This window comes from Nanorana parkeri, unplaced genomic scaffold (genome assembly GCF_000935625.1).
Source record: "Nanorana parkeri isolate BGI_ZX_2015 unplaced genomic scaffold, ASM93562v1 scaffold759, whole genome shotgun sequence".
Lineage (NCBI taxonomy): Eukaryota > Metazoa > Chordata > Amphibia > Anura > Dicroglossidae > Nanorana > Nanorana parkeri.
This window is the reverse complement of record NW_017307027.1, coordinates 380087-401080: the sequence shown is the minus strand read 5'-3', so window position 1 is coordinate 401080 and position 20994 is coordinate 380087. Positions and strand designations below refer to the sequence as shown.

General features: G+C 42.4%; 1 protein-coding gene across 1 annotated transcript in view; it reads right to left on the bottom strand.

The window, feature by feature from the left end:
- The window catches only part of DENND1B (DENN domain containing 1B), a 191639-nt gene that overhangs the window by 120258 nt on the left and 50387 nt on the right, over positions 1-20994 (bottom strand). Inside the window, exon 3 of the mRNA XM_018564545.1 lies at positions 11571-11614. Coding sequence (XP_018420047.1) covers positions 11571-11614 — 44 coding nt within the window. The remainder of the gene's footprint in view (positions 1-11570; positions 11615-20994) is intronic.

Sequence of the window (20994 nt, the reverse complement as noted above, 5' to 3'; positions counted from 1 at the left end):
ATTTAATTGTATTTAAACATGCCTTCAAAATAAAATACAGTTACACCAAAAAATGAATATAAAGTGATTTAACAGAGCAGCAGTGAGGCGCCGCCCGGCGCGGTAAGTAAAAAAAAACCGGTCATGACGGTCATGTGACAGCCATAGGAAGAGTGACAGTCATGTGACAGGAGGCAGTTAATTGATTGTCAACAAAAACACAGCAACTAAGGACAGAGATCACTTTATAAGCCCCTCCCCCCGCTTCCAGGTCACGTGTTTAGGTCGCACTCACCCTCATTGTTCCACTCCAGGTGGGTGAGCTGCACCTCTCTGCGCCCCACAGCTGAGCTCAGCCCCCTCTGCACAGCGTTTCCGACCAACAGCCAGCTGCCGTGTCAAACTCCCCATTGCCGGGCGGTGTGAGAGCGCGCACACAAGAACTCCAACCGGACTGCAGGGAGGCGGCGGCGCTGGAACTTGTGACTGACACGCCCCTGTTATCTGATTGGTCTACACGCTGACAGCGGATCAGTCTCCCTTAAACCAGCCCCGTGGACTCAGGCACAGGGATTTTCCTCACACGCGAGCGCCGCCCACCGGAGCAGCAGTGACGCAATGCTCGGTGCGACGCGGCATGGTAAGTACTAAAAAAACACGCAAGCTTCGGGGCTTTGTATCGGGGTATTTTGACAAGTACCTGTCAAAATGCCCTGTTAATGTTCCTTGGGCGGCCCGGTACCATTTAATCCACGGACTGGTACTGGTCCACGGCCCGGGGGTTGGGGACCACTGATGTAAGCTACTAAACTCGCCATCCCCCATGTAACGGAGATGAACAAAGGCAGACATGTTTGACATAATGCCTGTGTAGCAACAATTACATTTTTGAGCAAGTGCAAATGTCTGTACAGCTCTAGTCTTGGAGGATGTGATAAGAGATCAGCAAAGCGAAGGTACACAATGCACCCAATTTCAGATGCTTTTTGTAATGTGCTTAATGTAAAAACATCGCCTTTAACAATTTGAGACAAAAAATATTTACTGTAACCTTCTGTGGAGCTCAAACTCCACAGGCTGTGTAACTAAAGGTTAGAAATGTCTTGGTGTTATTACAGCTGCATTAGAATGGGAGGTATTACTACTGATTATTATTACAATTATTAAACTATCTGCTTGCAACACAGATAAAAGTTGTTGAGGATGGGGAAAATAACTGCAGCTTTGATTGTGTATTACGTCTGACTGAAGTCAAAATCTCAGCAATTGCAAGCAGACTATTTGGAATAGCAATGGTCATCAGAAAAGCACAATTGTATGCAAAATCTAAGTGTACAGCTTATCATAAAAGACACACTTCAACAAGGAAGTAGGAAACCAGTCATTTTTTTGTTTTCCTCTTAAAGGGAATGTAGTCTTTGCAGCGCTACACATGGGTTGTGCTGTAATGCTGCTTCTCTTAACACAAGTCTATCAATTGGATGACTCAGTAAAAACAATGAACTCCCTGCATGAGTGATCGCATATCCCAACAGTTGGAGGGGGAAAAATAGGGATTACAGATGATAATTCTCCTCTACCAGCTAATCTTCAAATCTCTACATTTACCATATTAGCAAATATAATATATAGCAAAAATATAAGAGCAAATATGTAAAATGTGAAAATTAAAATAGGATTTTTGATTTATCTGTAAAATCCATTTCTTGGAGTACAGTACAGGACACAGGATCTATAGTCTTAGCCATGGTTTATATCCTTGGTTCTCAACTGGTGGGTCGCGACCCCATGTTCAGTGGTCTCCACATGCCTTCCACTTTTCTAGGTGAGAGACTCCTCAGCCTCCCTTTAGCGCAGCACCGTCAGTTCTTGCGCCGAGCAGCCATTCAAAATATGAAGTATGGCCATAAGGGAGCTCAATCCATACATTCATTGCTTACAGCTACCTCACATGCCCTGTAGAGGTGCCTCGACTGGACTGATGTCACATTCTGGCTCCTGGCACCTCTACAGTGCACGCAAGGGAGCTCTGCAAACAATGTTCAAATGGCTGGAGCTCTGTCACAGCACAGCAGCAAACACTTGACCCCAAGCTGAGGATCCACTCCAGTTCTCATAAGGCAGGGAGACTGGGTGGATCGAAAAAAAGAAAAAACATTTATAATTTTTTTTTTGGTGTGTGTGTGTGTGTACGTGAGACTGTCTGAGTGAGTGCGATTGTGTCTGTGGTTGTGTGTGTCTGTCAGTGTTGTTGAGGGTCCTTTCACACTAGTGCAGTGCGTTAATCGCACAGTCCTATGCGATTAATGCACTGTGCCACGCAATCGCACCTATTGCACGTTCTGGTGTGCTGTACTGCCATTAATTTGAGTGACACCCCAAATGCACCTCCCACCCACAGTCCGATCACCTGCACCCGAATGCACGGTACTGCAATGGCTTGCATTCCTTTGCAGTGCACTTGGGTCACGACTTAATGACCAAGGACAAATGTGGGTCCTGAGGTGATTGGACACTGGCAAACAAACTGCAGGGGTATCCCCTACATAACCCCTCCAACTCCCAGGAGGCCTGAGTTGTGTAGCAAACAATAGGGAGATTATAAGGAACAGAGGGGAGGGACCCGTGTCCTGTACTATACTGAAAGAAAAGGATTTTACAGGTAAGTCAAAAACCCTATTTTCCTAATTGTATAATTCAGTACAGGACAAAGGATCGGTAGTCTTCCTGGACTTGACAGGGGGTCCACATCTTCTGACGGAACTATGCTTTAGGAACCGAAGGCTTACCTGCAGAAGCACTAACCTTTTTTCTCTGTGGCAGGCGAGTACTCTTACCTCCAGTGACCTCCTTCATGTACATGTTCAAGGAGTTGCCAAAGCCCCCGAAGGGCATCCTCTTGAGACAACTCTTGGACAGGAGTTCCACCAACCAGCATTAAAGCCAGAGGACCCTTCACATGTTAATGGACAGGTGGCTCATCCTGGATATCTGGCAAATCACATCAGCTAATCTGTCTACACAGTAGTGTTTAGTTACAGATGAGAGCTATAAGTGGCGGTGGTGGGCAGATGGATCCCTTAAAAGGCAGTCAGGATCTTGGCCCATGCACTTAGCCGAGACAACAAGGGTCTAGAGATCTGCCACTGAAGCAACAGCAGGTTGCAAGGGTGGACCAGTTGGGGTGAACAAAACCTTAAAGAGGGCTTTTAACCTCTTGTGCACTGGGTCCTTGAAAACAGGATTGTCCTCAAGAGGAACTGTTAAGGCAAGATATGGCTGTGCCCATGACAAGGACCGTCTGCTTTTTAAGGAACCACTGCTTTATGGGATTTTTCTGGGCAAAGCATTTTTTTCCCCAAATTTTACAAAACAGGTAACATACAAAATAGGTTCTAAGAGTGAGTGTAAAGGTCTTAGCAGGTTTGGGCATTTTAAAGAAGAACTCCGGGCAAATTACAAATTAACCCTTGCAGTGGGGCTACCTCCGTACTGCAAGGGTTAAGTGCTCATTTTGGTCTAGGGTCTTAAATAAAAAAATAAAAAAAACTATACTCACCAAATCCTCAAATTCGCCTGATTGCCAGACTGGTCCCAGCAGCCTCTCTCTCACCCTCTGCTCAGATTCATGGGTCATTAGATCGCTGGAGCAGAGGGGGGGAGAGGCTGAGGTCTAGCAGCCAGGTGGGCCTAAGGGTTGGGTTAGCATATCTTTTTATTTTAAACCCTAGACCAAAAGGATCACTTAACCCTTGCGGTGTGGGGTGTAGCCCCACTGCAAAGATTAATTTGTCATTTGCAAGAGTTCTTCTTTAACCTCTTCATGACTGAGGCCTTTTTTTCATTTTTTGCACCCATGGTATATTCCACATTTTAGGCCTGAAAATGACTTAAAACCCCCAAACATTATATATTTTCTGAATGCCAAGACACTATAGAATAAAATGGTGGTAGTTGCAAATTTTTATGTTGCGCAACTCCTTATTAAACCCCAACAATTAGTGAAAAATTTAATTAAATGCCCCAAAACACAACAAAATATCAATTTTTTTAATGAAAGAAAAAAGATGAGGTTACAACGAGTAAAACGATACCCAACATGCCCAGGTTACAAATTGCGTGCGTCCGTGAAACGGCGAAAAACTGCAGTACCCCAAAATACTGGCCTTAGAATTATTGCTCTCACTCCGGCGTGCACGGTGATACCCAGGCGCACCCGACGCATGTTTACGTGGCGACGCGCGAGCTCACGGGGGCAGGGGACTTTTAAAACATTGTCGCGGACACCAAGGAAGCCGGGCCCGTAGGAGGGGCAACGGAGCCCAGGAAGCACGGCGGCGGTGTCCAGCAGGGGGCGGCCCCTTCTACGGGACACAGAAGCGATCTGGCGACAGGTAAGTCGCCAGAATCGCTTCTGTTGTAACGCCGACAGTCGGCTTTACAAGTTTAAACAGAGTCTGTTTAAACAGCCCTGATGCTGGCGACGTACACTGTACGTCAGTCACGAAGGGGTTAAGGGAACCCAGGTTAGAGACCCTACAGCAGTCTGGACACAGATCACAATAGTATCCTTGAGCTTTTAAATGATTTCAGCAGAAAAAAACCTCTGATCTGAGCAGTGGCGGACCTATGGAACAATAGGCCCTGGTGCAAGATTTTTTGCTAAGAATAAATCGGGAAGGAAATAAGAAGGAAATGTAAAGATGGAGTGAATATGACTGTTGTATGTGTTATTTTAATTGCTTGTTTAAATCTATCGATTTTCAAATTGTGATTGTATAGATCTGTGGAATTTAAGAAAATGAATATACAGTAATACCTTGGTTTACAAGTAACTTGGTTTGAGAGCGTTTTGCAAGACAAGCAAACATTTCTGAAAAATGTTGCCTTGATATACAAGCAATGTCTTGCAATAAGAGCAAAATTTTGTAGAAAAGCACCACCCGAATAAGGCTGTAGCAGTGCGAGCGATGAGTCTGTTTAACGACAATGCAATGTCACATTGAATAGATTCCTTGTTAAGGTTTCACGAAATGAAAAAGATTCCGTTGAGCCAAGAGATAGCAGTGATTCCGTTAGTGATAGTGAAAGTCGTCCTACACAATAATCGTCCTCTCTCTCGTCCCCCTCACACCAGCCACGAAGGTAACCGGAAATTGTTTTATTTTTCTTTATATTTTGTACAGTATTATAATAATTTTTATATGAATATTTTTGGGTTGTGGAACGAATCATCTGAATTTCCATTATTTCCTATGGGGAAACTCGCTTTGATATACAAGCGCTTTGGATTACAAGCATGCTTCCGGAACGAATTATGCTCGTAAATCAAGGTATTACTGTATATATAAATATATATTCTGGAAAAAAAGAATTGGAAAAGAGAGATTGACTTATTTAGGGCTAGATAGGAATACCAAGAAGTTAACCAGGTGTTAAAGCAGGAAAGACTTGTCAATAAAAACTCTTGATCCTACTTTCAGGGCTTGTTCACACCAAATGCAGACCAGAGCTGCATGAGTTTCTGCACATGCGGTGCAGTGTGTTTTGCTGCGTTTTTTGTCGCGTTCAGGGCCGTTTTTGTATAAAAATAATTAAAATGTGCTTTCAGTGTGTTTACATGCGTTTTTGATGCATTCGCATGCGTTCCAAAGCGTTCTAGTGCAGGTCAAATATGGCTTGCTGTAGTTTTTTTACATGCTCTGGAACTGAACGCTGCGGTGTGAACTAGAGCCCAAAATACCATTGGAATACATTGGACGCCGTTTTGATCCGGTCTGTAACTGCTCTGCTCCTGGAACGCGCTTGGTGTGAACTAGCCCTCAAAATTTCTTAGAACTCCTTTTGAGGAGGGAGGAAAGAAAAGAGGACACATTGCAAATAGCTGCTTGTAATGGATGCAGTTAACTACAATTTATCCATTTTTGTATCCATTTAAACAATTTGTAACACTAACAACCATTCCAGTAAACAATGACTGAAACAGTAATAACTGTTCCAGCAATCAAGCCGAAAGAGCAACTCATAGCAGCTCTGCTACACAAATTAGGACTTCAGCTGTCAAACTGACAATGGGCCCAACATTTACAGCCACAGGCAAGTGGCCAGCAGGGGAGGACTGGGATGTACAAGGTATGCCCTAGGCCAGTGATGGCGAACCTTGGCACTCCAGCTGTTTTGCAACTACTAGTCCCATGAGGCATTGCAAGGCTCTGACAGCCACAGACATAACTCTCAGAGGCAGATGCATCTTGGGATTTGTAGTTTTGGCACAGCTGGAGTGCCAAGGTTCGCCACCACTGCCCTAGGCTTTGATTAGTTAAGGCAAACACTACAATAATAACATAGAATTATTGTTCACCTAATACACTACACTTTACTTTTAAACCTGGAAGCTTGGCATTCTTTACACCAACATTCAAAATGTAATCTTCATTGTTAAAATAACGAAATAAGTGCAAGAAAGTCATTGCTGTATTATCACGCTGTACGTTTGTGTTAATTTTCTTGGTGCAATTGCCCATTTTATAGTTAATAATTATTAGCCTGATAAAGCAAACGGTCAGATCTTCTATCTCAAAATTTTAATAAAACAGGTTACAGCTAGAAATGCACAGATACCGTTTTTTCGGTATCTGGTACGAGTACCGATATTCTTTATTCCAGTAATCGCTGATACCGAATAACGATACCAAAAGTCCTATTAAGGAAGCCGGGCGGCGTGTAATGACTCGACTTCCTGATTTGCCAAGAAGCAGTCTCCAATGACTCACCGCCTAGCTTCCTGATTGGCCAGCTTCCTAACGAATCAGGAGCCTGGGCGGCAAGTCATTACATGGTGCACGGCTTCCTGATGAGCTGGCTTTCCGGCCAGATTTCTACCTTGTGACCAGGTGACGAGAAAGCATGGAGCTGGCTTTCTGGCCCAGAGGAAGCCGGGGGTAGGGTAATGACTTGCCACCCAGCTTCCTGATTGGACAGAAAGTCGGCTCAATGGTGCCTGGTGACAAGGGAGCATGGAGCCAGTTTCCCGGCCAATCAGGAAGCTGGGCGGAGTGTAATGACTCGCCACCCGGCTTCCTGATAGCAGATGTTCTGGTATTGGGATGGGCCTCAGGAGCATTTGGGCGCCCAAATACCCGGTATTGGCACAGATACTGATATTAGTATCGCTATGAGGACATCCCAAGTTACAGCAGTCACATATACATGAATGAAGTGCCTACGACACTTTATTAATATAAGGTCAACTGTGTAGTTCACATGACAATTCATTTATCCGCCCATGTCCAAGTCCCGAGTCCCCACTGCTGAAGCTCTGACTCTTAAACGCTATGCCTTGTTTTGCCTAGTGCATTGTGACTGGTGTAGGAAGATGTAATGTGCAGGAAGATGTAAGATGTGCTATGTACAGCTTCCACGAACAGCTACAGATGCCCAGCGTATTAATTATAAGGTAGAATGAAAAAGGAAAGAGGAAAAAATACAAATAATAACTGGGGATGTGTCATACCGACCAAAAAAAAAAAAAATCACAGAGCTAAGATTTTGCACAACAGAGGATGATGGGTGGGGGAAAGAGAACAGTTGTGCATGAAAAAAATGTATGCAGAAAAACAATAGTAAAATGGATTGGAGTATTAAGATAAAGAGAAATAAGGAAAGGAGTGTTATAGAGAACAACAACAAAAGAAAACACGTGTTAATTAACAATGGTGTCGCAGAACAATGATTCTGCTTCAGACCTGATATATTTTGCGTCAATAAAAAGTAAAATTATTAAAATATCCATTCATCTATACACATGCACAACAGTCAATCCCACATACATTAGCTTCTTTTCCCACAAGTAAGATTGTCAGACTATCTTGAGTCCTGCTGGTAACATCCTCTGCATTATTAAAGCATTGCCTGGATGTAAGGGGATTAAACACTGCTGCATACATTATTTCAAAATATGTCTAACAAGTAGCTTCATTATCCTCTGCATTTTCACAAGTCCCTAAGATGTACAAACGCAGTATCTTTTTTTTTTTGCCAACAGCTGGGAAGGGCGAGCTCCTAGCCCATTCTTAGTGTTCACATTGTGTTACAGCCCCTCTCCCCCACTTCATTGTATTTCTGCAGAACAGAGGAGGGCCCTTCTCTTAAAGATCAATTCATATTTCCATAATCCATGCTTGTGCCTCTCCCCGAGGTGGGAGATGTCCCTCGTGTCTTGAGCTGCGTTCTACAACTGTCAATAAGTCCTGGTAACAATGGGCCTCAAACAAAAGGGCCTTGGCAGCCAAAAGAGCCTGTTTGGGGAGGGGGGATTCCTGGCTGGTGCCATATGCTGGTTAGACGTCCAAAAAATATCCTTCCAGCAAAAGAGAAGCCATTTCTTCCTCCTAATCCCCGACCTGATCTTTTAACCCTTCGATACAACAAAGACTATTTACTAACAAGGGATTCTGAATGGATTACACACAATTAACTGCACCACAAACAGTGACCTTACAAGATTACTTCTAACACATCCATAATTGTGAATCAAATATAAAACTATCCATTAAAAAATAGAAATCGTTTTTCTTGATTCTGTCTACTTCGATGATAAAGTGGCGACCATGATAATCAATGCCAGGACATTGTATTATTCTGTGGCAAGGACTAAGCCACCAGTTATTAGAACTATTTAAACACAGTGACTTTGTCTGATAATGTAATCATCTCGGCAATCAAAGTATCCACAAACACTTCACTTTCAAGAAATTAAGATGAAAACTAGGTAACAGGATTACCCCTTAAAGACCAATACAGATGTATCCATTAACCCCAGATTAAGTGGTAAAGACCCGTGTGTCTTCAATACAGATGTCACACGTGCCACAGTCAACAAAGCAGGTGAATTCGACGGTACGCAGACCTGGTACTCTGACGGGTACTAAAAAACAGACTCGCGATTCTGAAACATTTACTAACTGCACAACAGCACAGAGCCATTTTCCCCCCTGTATATGTTTTAAACTTACCACACACATTACAATCTTTATGCACAAACGTCTTTTGATCTACCAAAAACTGTAGTAGAAGGCCCTGCGTGATTGTATACAGATTCACACCATGTCAGCTAAGCTGCGTTTTTCTGCACACCACCTCTCATGCACAGTATGTACAGGGCACATAGGAAACAATCAATTTCTGCGTTTCCTGTATACATCATACACGTGCAGTGGTGAGCAGAAAAACGCACCACATTGGACCTGGTGTGAAGAAGCCCTAATTAGATAGATTAGGTAGGTCCTCATAATACATAGTTTCAGTGCAAAGTTTGCATGATCAGATGTATATGGTGACCCTAACACAACTTATTATTACAGTTTCACCTATGTACACAACTATTCTGACCAGCTGCTTACTATATATAATTAGTATATAAAAGACAAAAATTGTATTTTTATTTTTTATTTAGTTTTGCGTACCGTAGTGAGGGGTTAGATCCTCTGTGCAGTTTCTTTTTGTGTCCCTGTTAGGGAGATTAACTCTTATTTGTAATGACCAGCTGTTTATTATACAGTATTTAAAGTGTATCCAAAAGGAAAGTGTATCCAAAATGGAGTATTTTTATTTATTTAAAAGGAGAACTATGGGGAAAAACACTGACCCCATAGTTCTCCTTTAAGTTTGGGTATAGCAGTGAGGGGCTATATCCTCTGTGGAGTTTGCGTCTTTGTCCCCATTAGGGACATATACTCTATTTGTACTGGTGCCCACGGTCACCAGGACTGACACTGCGCCACAGCCTGGTCGAGTGCATTGCGGCCAGGAGGTGCATTTGTGGTGCCATTTAAATGAATGGCAATGCAAAACACCTGATGGATTGTAATGCATGGTATGTGCGCTCTGCGGTCCCATGCGCTAATCGCACTGAACCATGCAATTAATGCACGGCATTGGTGTGAACAAACCCTGTCGGAAAATCCACAATTTTGAGTTGCCACCAAAACAGGAAAGGGCGGCAAATCTTCAAATGGGTACACTTGTTGATGTGACAATGCTTTACAAAGGGATTTCTACCATTTTTACCATTACCTATTCAAAAATAAAAATAAAAAACGTTTTGGCTTCAGATTTACTTTGAGAAAAATCCTTCAGAACTTCTCACGACTAATAAGAAACACAGCCATCCAACACTCTCAGAAGTGATGAATGTTGGAGAGTCCATAGAGGCTGCAGTGATTCCAGTGATCGCAGGGTAAGTATGATATCTCTTTGCAAAGACCTCCTATGTAGATTTTTTGGGGTGATGACAGTGTCCCTATGATTTAATTGACCTTAAAGCGAAACTCTGGACTTTTTTTTGTTAAATACCCCCAGGGAGCAGCTCTGGATGCAATACTGGCTGATCCTGGCAGTAACTCTTCTTTGCCACAGTGTCATTTAACCCAGAACACTGAGGTAAGACTAAGTGCAGGATGCCATAGCCTTGTCCCTTGCGCACTGTGCATTGTACTCAGTGTATAAATGCAGAGAGTGGCATTGTTGTTGCTACATCATCCAGGACTACCGGCAAAAGATCAAAGAGGAAGAGGACAGCCAGAAGACTTAGGGAAAAAGGCAAAAAAAGCACAAGATACTATTGGTAGGAGCCTCAAGGGGGAAAGAAGGGGGCCAGCCCAGAGATTGGCTTAAAAATCTATTTTCAGGAAGGCTATGCAAATGAAGTGAACTGATAAAAATAAAAGCACAAAAATAAATTACACCTCTCATTGTCCCTTATTGATCTTAAATAGACACATACTGAATATGTACGAGTGTGAGTGTGTGTGTCAGTTCCTGAACAAAACTGATCCCTCTGTGCAAGTTTACACTTTATGAAATCTAAAATTTGCACAGGGCTAGCAACGTGACCCCTCTCCCACATGGAACATCACCTATGGGCATTGCACTGGTCTGGAGCGGCAAAGAAGTGTGAACTGAACACAAGTGCAATTGCTTTTCATTGTTTGGTGAAATAAATAGTTATCAAAATAGAATATTTAACATGAAGTCCTGACATTTCATAGGTTCCAGTCTACAGTTTTGCAAATATCTGTGTGGTTGCTGGGTTTGTGGCTTGCACTTGCTCTCTGATTACAACAGTACAAGAAATTAATAGATTAACAGATTATATTTAGTGATTATAATATCTGTTTTAAATCTTCTTTTAATAGTGGGATTTAAAAAAAAAATACAGATACACAGGTGGAAAGAAATGACCCTTTCAGCCTCATTTAATAAAAAAGTGCAAAGTTCAGTACCCGTAGCGATCATTTAAAATCCATCTTAATCTGACATCAGTGAATGCTGCTATGGGCTCCCGCACTTAAGCTTCATTCCTTGGAACGGTTTATTCTAATTATTTTGCCATGGATTTTGCTGGTGACACAATTTTATAACAAAGTCAAATTCAGCAATTTAAAAAGAAACAAAGTCAGTTATGTACTACACTCTGACTGGCTGCCCTGAGATTTTGCAAGTTGCGAAGGTCTGTACACATCATTACATCCAGCAGTGCTCACTTGGGCTTTAATGTTAACAAAATCAAACCTCCTTGTGATGTTACTGACCTGGTCAGAGAAATCCTCCGGGAACTTCCACAGTAAGGCAGGGTCTGTAAATAATTGACACAAAGCATTAAATCAGAGGAGGGAGGACAGAATGCAACCACTAGAGGCATCAATGCTGACATTTCCCCACCAAAAGCAATGAAAATTCATAAAAGGAATATTCCATACATTTCTCTGGATTTAAAGCCATTAATGTAGAACTATACATATGACAAACAATTTACCTTGTTGGTACCATATTTTTTAACCACTTCAGCTCTCACACCTATATATCCCATATGGGCCGGAGCAATTTGTACATTTTTGCTATGGGCCTGTTTTTTTGGTAATAATGTTGGCATTACTTAACCAGATGAGGACCTTGGGCGTGCTAAACTTTATTGAAGTACAAAGTAACAGTCCTTCTTTCTTGATGCTTCTCCCCCTAACACTTGCCAGCAATTCCCAGCTGTCAAAATGACAGCCAGAAGTTGCTGTGTAAATACGGCAGATATAGAAGCTGCAGACTGTCTGGCGAAGTGTTTATACATACTGTTCAGGCTGGAGATTGAGAGATATAAAATTAACAATGTTAATTTGTATTTCATCTGTTTCATTCATCAGCAGAGCAAAGAAATTAGCTTAATTCTGCAGATGATGACAGTTAAAGCAATCTGGCACATTAAAAAATGTTTTTCTTTAAATAAAATATTAGTTCTTCTTTAACCGCTATAAACCCTTATTGCATCAACCCTGAATGAATCCTTCTTCCCCTTCTTCCTTTAAATTATTATTTTCCTGACGGTTGTTTTTTTTACATGTTACACGTTTACACGTTTTTTTCGTTTTTGTTTTGTTCTATCTTTTTTTAGTATCACATAAACGAGTGTAAAATAAAATTAAAAAAACAAAACAAAACCCTTTTTTACTCTGTAAATAATGTTACAATGCTTTGTACCAGAATAATATTTTAGTGTCATTTTAAACAGGACAAAATATAGGATAAAATGTATACACTTTATTTCAGTAACAATACTTTCTCCCATACTTGGAGAGTCCAAAAATATATGTACAGTTTGTCTAAGAAATTCCCTATCAAGAGTAAAATGTTTCTGATCATCATCAGAAAGAAGCCATGACCGACTACAATAAAGATCCAAGTCTTTACAGAGGGACTGTTCTAGAACTCATGATACAGGGAAGGTGTTAACATAAGCTGAAAAAGACCCTTTACATGGTACAGCATACTGACCCTCTAGACACAGAGAGCACTGCATTGCAAACACAGGCAGTAGACCTAGAATAGCTGCTAAACGAGGACAATGCTATAGAAACAGGGGTCCAGGATCCAAAATATAAGTTCCATTTTAGGATTCTGGTGAACCACTTCCCGAAACAGCAGAGGAATAAGTCGTGATGTCACCCGCTGCAGTTGGATTGTCCTCTGAGAGTCTTAACAGATATATGTTGCACCAAATCACAGTAGACCACTATACCCAAAAAAAATCAATGCCCTGCACACTCACAAACCAGGGGAGAAGGTGCTGGCAAGGGTCGTAGGCAACTAGAGGTGATCAAGTCACTGAAGGCAGGCATTGGAGCAAGACCGGAGACCAGTTGATCCACCATGTACTTTAAGCAGCAGTAGCAGCAAGAAGAAAGCCAAAAGGCATGAAAGGATCCTGGAGTAAGCATGTACCACACTCTCCCTGACATCACCGAGTTCCCCTTTTAAGGCACCTAACTGTTGAAATTGTGAGGTATTTCCCACTAATGCAGCCTGAATTGCTTACTAATTAAATGAGTAATTAGCAACAAGGTCACTGAATGAAGCTGTGCAGGTTACAAAAAAAAAAGGTGTATGAGAGTTACATATCGAGATATCTTAACAGCAGCAAGAGACTTCCCTACAGAGTGAGTCCTACAGAGACCAGAATATGTGCCGTTGTTCTGGAACTATAAAATGGTTTGCAACTAACAGACACAGTACACAAGGGACAAGACAGCGTGACAATGCAGCCCGCAAAGGACACATTCGTTATCTTTGCCCCATTTAAAGTTAAACTCATGGAGAAGATTTTTTAGATTGTATGCCCTCACAGGCAGGGCACTCCTTACCATCTTATCTTGAATTGTATTGTAATGTCTTCCTTACATGGTAAAGCGCTGTGCAAACTGTTGGTGCTATAAAAATCCTGTATTATAATAATAATAAAAAATAATGAGACACTGGGTCAAACCAGAGACTGAGCCATGGCTCTGTAACTAGCAAAAAGTCAGTGGGTAACTGACAAAACACAAGTGAATTGAAAGCGCCACAAAGCAGAGTTTAGTCCTTGATGGACATGTATTAGATTAGCTTTGCCCCAATCATAGGCTTACTCACAAATAGGGTTCAGAAACTGGGTCACACCAGAGGCTAACTAACACAGTATGCTAAGGTAAGAAAAGCATCACAATGCAGAGCTCAGTGCCCAAGAGCTACATACCATGATGTCTTCACCATATCCAAAGGCTTACTCATAGAGTGAGTCTTCAGATACTGGGTCACACCAGAGGCTGTTCTACATCACTGGAGCTGGAGAGCACACTGTGGTAACTAACAGTACACAAAGGTCTGGAAAGCGCCACCAGCAAAGTTCAATGCCCAAAGATCCCCTTCCAGGCAGTATCCAGGTGCTTACTCACAAAGTGAGTCTTCATAGACTGGGTCACACCAAACGCTGTGCCACAGCTCTGGACGTGAAGAGTGATCTACAGCAAACGGCTCATAAAGGTCTGGGAAGTGCCACTAGATGATCCCAGAGCCCAAATATCACATCCCAGGCTAGTCCCACAATCTTTAGTCCAGGAGGGTTAAAGTAGGACCTCCAAACCTACTGCTAAGGAAAAAGCCAATCTAGATGACTGCGTACAGAGGCCAACTCAAGCAGTATATGAAACCTCTTTATTGAATTGAAAGAAAAAACATTTACAGGAGTACCAAATAAACTGACAGGAAAAAATAAGAAAGAAAAAAATGGTGAAAACATAATATATAGTTAGGAAAAGCATGCTACCTCCTAGGACACAATCTGGGGAATTTATCAAAACTAGAGCGGACAAAATCTGGAGCAGCTGTGCATGGCAACCAATCAGCTTCTCTTTAGTTTGTTCAGTTATGATTTGAAAATAAAAGAAGCTGATTGGTTGCCATGCACAGCTGCTCCAGATATTGTCTGCTCCAGTTTTCATCAATTCCCCTAATTTTGTGTGTGCAAAATGTCTCCCTCAATGGTCGATAACAAAAATATTTTTTGTAAGACATAAATCGCCAAAAGAAAACCTTGTTCTAAAAAAATCTTAATTTTTTATCTAAAGTAATGATACAAATTATTGTCGAATAAAAAGGCCTATAGCAGAAATGTAAGAATTGCTCTGGTCCATAGGAGATGTACAGGTGTGAGAGCTGAACTGATTAAAATGTATCCTCTATGCCCCAGGCACATAGCTAAAGTGCCCTTCCAATAAGGACAGAGAATAACTGCCTTGCGAGACACCAACAAAGATGCCTCTAAGAGGCTATCATAACTGAAGTGGAAATATTAATGGTTAGAAAATTAATGGTTTGTTCTTTTGTTCACTGTGTTTAGATTATTGGACGCATTTATTGTTCACATGCACTTAGGGGGGGATGAGCCATTTTCGGTGGGTCTCTGAGGAAGTGGGAAACTTCCCCGAAACACGCATCAGCATTCTGGTCTCCTTTGACAGCCGCATGCTATTTGTCATCCAAATTGTGAGTAGCTTTTTGCATAATCATTGTACTCCATTTAAATAAAAAAAGTTTTTACACTAGGAGTGGGCGCTGTCCCCCTTTTTGTCTATTTTACATGTTGTGAGGATGCTTCCTGGTGGCCTTGAGGACGGCAGCCCCCTTCCGTTACATTGATGTGAAGATACTCCTCTATTGGGCGCTGTGTTGTACAGTATCATTTTCGGTGGGTTATTTAAAAGGAGAACTATGAGGTGAGTGATTTACACTCATCCTCATAGTTAGACCCGACGTGTGACACTTAAACTGTCATAGGTCGGCTCTATTGATCGGGAAGTGAGCTAACACATACCGTCACTCACTCACTTTCCGACAATATCCTTGCAGAGAGCGGGGACTGTCAGTCACCGCTCCCCGCAGGAATTCCCCCTCTCCGATCCTCCAGTGCTGACTGGAGGCATGGATGGGATAGGGGGTGGGCACAGCTGGCTCTGCCTCTAGATAGGCAGAGGCTGCTGTCAATCAGCCAGCTGGGTGGACCTGGACAGTATTGTCGAGAACCATCACGGCTGTGACGCTCTCAGTATATAGCTCGATATATACTGAGCAATGGGTCACAGGAGGACGTTAGTATATGTCCTCCCGTGATCCTAAAGAGAACTATGGGATAAAAAGGTTACCCCATAGCACTCTTTTAAGGTTTTTGTGTTTTCAGCGCTGCAGTTAGGATAATTGTCTAAATATATTTTAGGTATTTATAAAGCAGCTGTTTGAGGTTAGTCACGTTTTCAGGAGGTAGAGCAAACTTTGGCTTTAATTACTACCTTTTGATCTTGACAGAATTCCGGTGTCTTTGCAACATCCTGCGCACTGAACTGACATCTCAACTAATGTTCAGCTTTCCCAGCTTTCTTTCGTTAAATGGAGAACTATGAGGTAAGTGAAAATCACTCATCCTCATTGTTCGAGCCGACGTGCGACAATGAAACTGTCACACGTCAGCTCAATAGATCGGGAAGTGAGCGAACGTATACCTGCAGAGAGCAGCGACTGTCAGTCAAGGCTCCCTGCAGGGATTCCCCCCCCCTCTCTGATCCTCCAGCAATGACTGGAGGAACTGACGGGGGAGGGGGCCAGTACAGCTGGCTCTATGTGGGGGGAAAAAATCTAAGGATACAGCGCTCACTGAGGGGGGTTGAAAATGATGCTGGGTGTGCTGATTAGGTGAGCGGCTTCAGAGGCCTTCGGACCGGGGTGTCCGACTGATTGAAGAAGCAAAGAAAAAACGGAGGGAGAAGCGCCGCAACCAAAGAGGGGCTGAAAATTCAGCCCCCCTTTGGTTTGCGGCGCTTCTCCCTCTGTTTTTTCTGTCTCTAGATAGGCAGAGCCAGCTGTAACTCACGCAGCTTGGCGGATCTCGACAGCATTGTCGGGATCCGTCCCGGCTGCGGCGGTCTCAGTATACTGCGAGCTGTAGCTCGCGATATACTGAGCTTTGGGTCACAGGAGGACGCTAGTATATGTCCTCCTGTGACCCTTAAGAGAACTAAGGGGAAAAACACTTACCCAATAGTTCTCTTTTAACTACAAGACACTTCCTCCATATGTAGTAGAGATGAGGAGGAAGTGTTTGTAGTCTAAAAAAAGAAAGCAGCTAGAGGAGAAAATAACAGCTTCTCCATAGATACAGTGCAGTGAGTGAGCTTTGTTACTCTAGGACAGGAAGCATGTTATTGGGAGGATTATCAGGTGACAATAAAGGGAAGAAAAAAAAACAAAAAAAAAAAAAAACAAGAACGCTACCATATTACATTTTTGGCTTTAGGTTTATGTTCACTTTTAAGTGAATCTTGCCTGGTATACAATGCTTCTAAAGTAACAACTGTACCAAAGTGAGGTCACCTTCCGGTGGCGGCAAGTACCTGTTTTATTCTTCAAATCAGCATCTGTGTCCCTGCGGTTCTCTCTGGATCCTAGACCCCAGCTATACGTGATTCCCATAAATGAACATTTAATAGAAAATGCATATAATATTAAACCAATAAAAACATCTCTGTGCTATCAGGAATAATCAGCAGAACATCAAAAGTAAGGTCATGCTGGATTTGGGTAACAGGATAAGAGTTGCTGTGCTAAGAGGGACACTTTTCTCTCACTGAGTTCTGTTCACACGTTAACAGTATTACCAAAGACTGTGAAACCTGCCGTGGTTTTGAACAATAACTTTGTACAGAACATTCTAGGGCAACACAAGAAAAATGCATCCTCAAAAGAGTAAGGGAAACTAGTCTGGTGCAAACAATGGATTTTGAATTGTCCATACATTTTGCCTGCATTGCATAAGGCATGTAAACAAACAGTATGAGGAAAGCCTAATGTGGAATAGCTGCTTCACTGTCATGGTGTGTAAACCTCATGAGCTAAACAATCATATCAGACAGGTATTTAGTTTGGTGACAATCCCCATTAAACTGTTGTTATTTGTCTTGTAACAGCATAACAGAGGTTTTCTCTCAAGTTTTCTTTAACTGCTGAGCTGAAGTATTCATAAGCGAGAGAATTTTTGCAGAAGTCATTGTCCACAATAACAGCCTAAGTGTAGGAGGGCTTTTGTTTACATCAGAACTGCTTCTCTTCTCATATAAGTCAATGCAAAAGCAGCTTGAAGACGGCTGAAACACCTTACTAGGAAGTCAAATGGAGGTCAACAGCAGGTCAAATGCACCTTTCAATGAATCGTGAAAGAGCTCAGAACAGTCTCGAAATTATCTCTAAGGCTAGGTTCACACCTGGGCAACTCCTGCCCGCGTAGTAATCGTGCACAAAACCGTGCGGTTGACAGCACGGTCACAAAGTCGCCCACCACAGCCAATCGCGCTGGAGGTGCCATTTACCAATGGCACCCCAGTCGCACCGGGCGAATCGCACGGTTTCGCTCCACGATTTCACCCGCAGAATTGAACACGAAAAAAAAGCTGCGCGTTGCAAAAAAATATGTGCTTATTTTTAGCGTTTGCAGCACGGATGTAACACTATTTAAATCAATGAGGCCGTGCGGCAACTGCTGTGTGCGCAAGCGCGTCCCGGGTGTTCCTTAGGTCTGAACCTAGCGCAGGGGTAGGCATCCTCGGCTCTCCTCGTGCTGAAACTACAAATCCCATAAGGCATTGCAAGCCACAGGCATGACTCTGAGGCAGAAGCATGATGGGATTTGTAATTTCAGCACAGCTGGAGAGCCAAGGTGGCCTACCCCTGACCTAGCCAAATCCTTACAGGACTAGCAACTGTACTTGACATCAGACTTGTTGTAACCCGATCATTGGATCAGGAAGGAATGGGAAGCGTACAAGTCCACCTTAATAATCCCACAAATCAATGGCTGAAAATTTCCCAATACCATTTAAAAAAAATATTCAGTGAATGTAATGTTACCGAAAGCTGTCAAAGACTACAAAGATTTAACGTGAGATGAATAGGGACTGCAGATATGCTACAGGAGATGGTCATAAACAAGCCATTTACATTTTTAATATAACTTTTATTAACCCTTCCAGTTCAGGTGTAGCCCTACTGCTCATTTGGGCTAGGGAGGAAAATAAGAAAGTTACTCACTCTATCCTCCGAGCCAGCTTGCTCTTAGACTGGTCCTTCCAGTCACACTCCCCCTACCACTTCAGTGGTCTAAGGTGCCAGAGTCATCACGTTCTATACACAGTGTATAGGAAGCGAGGATGCTGAGGGACATACTATCACTAGAGGAAACAGGCAGGAGGGAGCGCCATCACAGCCAGCCTTTAGGAGGATCAGGTGAGCATACCTTTGCTATTCTCCTCTCTAGACCAAAACAAGCAGTTAAACCTTGCAGTGTGGGGGTAACCTCACTACAATGTTTAATAAAAGTTTTGCACGGAGTTCTTCTGTAAAGCGAGTGGCACTTGGCATTTACTGGTATCAGAATCATGCATTGTCTATTATTTTTATTTTTTTAACACCATTAGCTACTAACTGCAGAGGAAGCCAACATAAAAAATATAAAATTCCTCCCCTACTGTTTCTGCATGTCAATGATGCTTGTCAGTTTTATCGTTTTTTGAGGTTTCGCGCGCGCACGCAATTTTAAGGCTTGACATGTTTAGTGTCTTTTTACCCGACGTGACCCCATCTTTTATATTTTACCAAAAAATTGGGTAATAATAAATGTTTTATCATTTAATATAGGGGAAACTGTTTGTTTTTTTTAAATTTCGGTGATTTTTCCTTAATATAGTAAAAAAATTAAACCCCAGTGGTGAATAAATACCACCAAAAGAAAGCTCTATCTGTCCCCAAAAAAAGGGTATAAAATTCATTTCAGTACAGCGCTGCATGACGGAATAAATGTCAGTCAAAGTACCGCAGCGCTGAATACTGAAAAATGGCCTGGATGGGAAGGGGGTTTAACACCGCGGATGTCAACTGGTTAATAGTCTTGTCTTAATGATTGTACAGCACTGCAGAATATGTTAGCGCTATATCAATAATTGTAATGGTTGTTTAAAGCTGAATTCCAGTGCAAAACCTTTAATTTAAAGATATTCCTTTACAACCACAAAAGGATATAAATCTACTTGTGTGCATCAAATGCCTTTGCAAACCCGGTAATGGCACCATCACTGTGCTGTACATAACCTGTGCGGAGAGCAGAGTTGTGGGAGGGACCCAACAGGCTCCACCCACTACAGGAGGGGGGCGGGTACAGGACCAGTCACTCTGCACGTAAGAGTGAGCAGCAGTGACTGCTCTTTATAACAGGAAGCTCCTGCACAGAGGGAACATTTCACACTTGATTACTGCTATTAGTTTCACCTTTTAAGTTGCATTAGTGAAATAAATGAACTTTGCACGATATTCTAATTATTCGAGTTTCACCTGTATGTATATAATTAGACAGACAGAATAGATGAAGCTGCAAGGCCTGTGATTTATTCGTCCCAGGTAGGCACTCCCAGCTTCTACACCCTGGATGGATGGAAACTGCCATAGAAACATGTACCTCCTGTGTTTTTCCAAGATGGGATGCAGACACCATACTCTTCCTAGTCTAAATATTCCCAACTCTTTCGTTTTTTTCAGGCTAGTAGATGCTTGTTGCCAAAAATTGCTTAAATACCAACTATATGGAATTAACTGCCCTTTCCAAAGTAAACAATAGAACAAATATCACAGCGACTCTGTGCAAACTGCCAGATGAGGAGCAGTGCGAGTTTGTGCACAAGCAGGATCTTGTTACTATAAACTGCTTATATCGCTGACCCCACAGAAAACAAATGTCTTAAAGGAAAGTGTTTTACCGCGGGCAGTTTTAGCAGACAAGTCTAACAACAACAAAAAGTCAGCTGTAAACTTTAGAACTAACTTTTTGCAGTTCTTGTACATTACAGTAGATCAATAATAAAATAAAACAATGACATATTAACACCTTCATGACTGAGGCCCTTTTTTCATTTTTTGCACCCATGTTATATTCCACATTTTAGGCCTGAAAATGACGTAAAACCCCCCAACATTATATATTTTGGACGCAGAAGCGATCTGGCGACAGGTAAGTCGCCAGGATCGCTTCTGTTGTAAAGCCGACAGTCGGCTCTACAAGTTTAAACAGACTCCCGGCGGCAAAAGTCGCCGGGAGTCTGTTTAAACAGCCCCGATGCT